Here is a 2,406-nt window from a genome sequence, read left to right on the forward strand (position 1 = left end):
GTGGCGGAAACGGAGATACCATTACATTATGAAGTGGTATTTGTGATGCATCCACGTGGCCCAGGCCAGGTCAGGTGTATGCGATCGTCTCTGAGGTGGAGCACGACATTCCTCTTCTGGTGGACTGCATTTGTAAGAGCCTTCTAAGGCAGGGAGCCAGTTTGGTGGCAGGGGAGGGTGGGCACGTGAACAGGGCTGGTGTCTCGGCTTTGCTGCTTCCGGGCTGCGTGGCCTCCACCGCGTGGCCGGCTGTTTGTCGCACCTCCGTGTTTCCCTCTGGAGGATGAAGGTCAGGTGGCGTGCTGCCTCTGTGGGTGCCCTCGGGAGCTATAGTTACTACTCAGAGGCCAGGGGCATCGCAGCGGGACTGCACGGCCACCGTCACCCACTCCAGTTGGCTGGAGGGCTCGATCACCGTTCCCCCAGTCACACATCAGGGATGCTGCTGTGACTGCTCCAGCTGCTGTGGAGATCTGCGTTTTCTGGCTTCCGAACATTTCTGATCATCGGAATCCACGGAGCTGGGGGTGGGATGTGTTCGCTCCACATAATGTAAATACAGGTTAGAGCAGGTGGGCTCAGGTTGCCAGCCCTGTTCACACCTGTGCCGTCTACACAGATGGAGCGCCTGGGGCCGGGAGGACCTCTTTTTTTTTTTTTTTTTAAGGAGTTTGGTGTCGCTCAGCAGGAGCTGGTTGGCTTCTTGACATCACAGCCTCTTTATTTTGCTCGCTTGAAATGAAGCAGGAGGGAACCCCATGCAGCTGCTGGATGGGCAGCGCCACGGCCGCGGCCGCCGCCTCATGGCCTGTGCTCTCTCCTGGCAGGTGCGACGTCTGCTGCGTCACCTTTCGCACACACCGCGGCCTGCTGCGCCACAATGCACTGGTCCACAGGCAGCTCCCCAGGGACGCGCTGGGACGGCCTTTCATCCAGAACAACCCCGCCATCCCCGCCGGCTTCCACGACTTGGGCTTCACCGACTTCTCCTGTCGGAAGTTTCCCCGCATCTCTCAGGTACGCCATTGGCCAAGGCGGGACCCAGCTTCCCCACCCGAGGCAGGCTCTCCTTAAGACGCTGCCCTTTGGGCTCGGTCTGCCCCTCACAACCCTAGCTGAATTGAATCTGTATTGTTAACAGTGGTTCTTTAACATGCATATCACGGCTAAATATCTCTGGCATTGTAGTTTCTGTTCACACGTTCTGGGTCATTGTTAACCTGAGCTGCATTCCTTCTCTGCTTATAAAATACCTGCCAAAGCTACTTTGGCGGTCATTCTTTGAAATTTTCAAAAATCGAGGTAAAAGATACCAACAGTGAAATTCTTCAGAAGCCCCAGGCTCAGTGTCTTATCCTGTATGTATACACTCATGTGCACGCCTCTGTGTGCACACACCCACATGTATACGCATGCATATATCCGCGTGTGTACCCACGTCTATGTCCTCTTGTAGCCCCAGCCGCCACCCCCTTATTCTCCCTGGAGGCCCTTCTCAGGCGGTGCCTGTCGCCCACAGTCAGAGGAAGCCCAGTCTCCACTGATGGCAGGGAGTTACCATCATTTAGTTTTGTAGGGACCACGTTTTTAAAGAGAGAACCCAGCCTCTGTGGTGGTGGTACTTCATGGCACTTTCCTGCCACTCTGCCCAGAGGCCCTGGAGACTGCCTTCCTCATTGGGCAGCTGGGGTTCCTAAGGTGCTTTGTAGCTGGTGTTCCTTTCTCAGGCCGAGGGGTATTTGCGGGCAGGGGAGGGTGGGCTCCCCTCGGGCTGGGATAAGGGCCTGGCCAGGCCTGCAGTGCAGCCGGGAGCAGTTGCTGACTCCTCTCTGCCGGCTTCCCCGCAGGCCTGGTGTGAAACGAACCTGCGCAGGTGCATCAGTGAGCAGCACCGCTTCGTCTGCGACACGTGCGACAAGGCCTTCCCCATGCTCTCCTCGCTCACCCTACACAAGCAGACACACGTGGCTGCCAACCAGAGCCCGGACCGGCTGCAAGCCAGGGCCCCGCCGGGCGACGACCCGGACCAGAAGGTCTTTCTGGCGGTGCTGGGCCTGCAGCACGCGGAGGACGTGCGGCCTGCGCCGGCGGAGGAGCCGCCGCCAGACGACAACCAGGCGATCCAGCTCCAGGCACTGCGGTGCCAGCTACCTCAGGAGCCCGGCTGCGCCGGCCTGCTCAGCCTGGCCCCCTTCGACGCCGCTGCCCTGGGCGGGGCGCTTGCCGTCCTCCCAGCCGCCGCGGACAGCGTGAAGCACTTGGCCCTGCAGCCCTTCCAGAAGGGCTTCATCATCCAGCCCGACAGCAGCATCGTGGTGAAGCCCATCTCCGGGGAGCCGGCCATCGAGCTAGCGGACATCCAGCAGATCCTGAAGATGGCTGCAGCCGCGCCGGCCGCGGGCGGCC

The 2,406-nt window shown here is 59.9% G+C and overlaps 1 protein-coding gene across 1 annotated transcript in view; it reads left to right on the forward strand.

Moving 5' to 3' along the window:
• The window catches only part of RREB1 (ras responsive element binding protein 1), a 113,427-nt gene that overhangs the window by 86,952 nt on the left and 24,069 nt on the right, over nucleotides 1-2,406 (forward strand). Inside the window, exons 10-11 of the mRNA XM_010835882.1 lie at nucleotides 828-1,017; nucleotides 1,848-2,403. Coding sequence (XP_010834184.1) covers nucleotides 828-1,017; nucleotides 1,848-2,403 — 746 coding nt within the window. The remainder of the gene's footprint in view (nucleotides 1-827; nucleotides 1,018-1,847; nucleotides 2,404-2,406) is intronic.

The sequence above is a fragment of the Bison bison genome, unplaced genomic scaffold (assembly GCF_000754665.1).
Source record: "Bison bison bison isolate TAMUID 2011002044 unplaced genomic scaffold, Bison_UMD1.0 scf7180017864053, whole genome shotgun sequence".
NCBI classification, from domain to species: domain Eukaryota; kingdom Metazoa; phylum Chordata; class Mammalia; order Artiodactyla; family Bovidae; genus Bison; species Bison bison.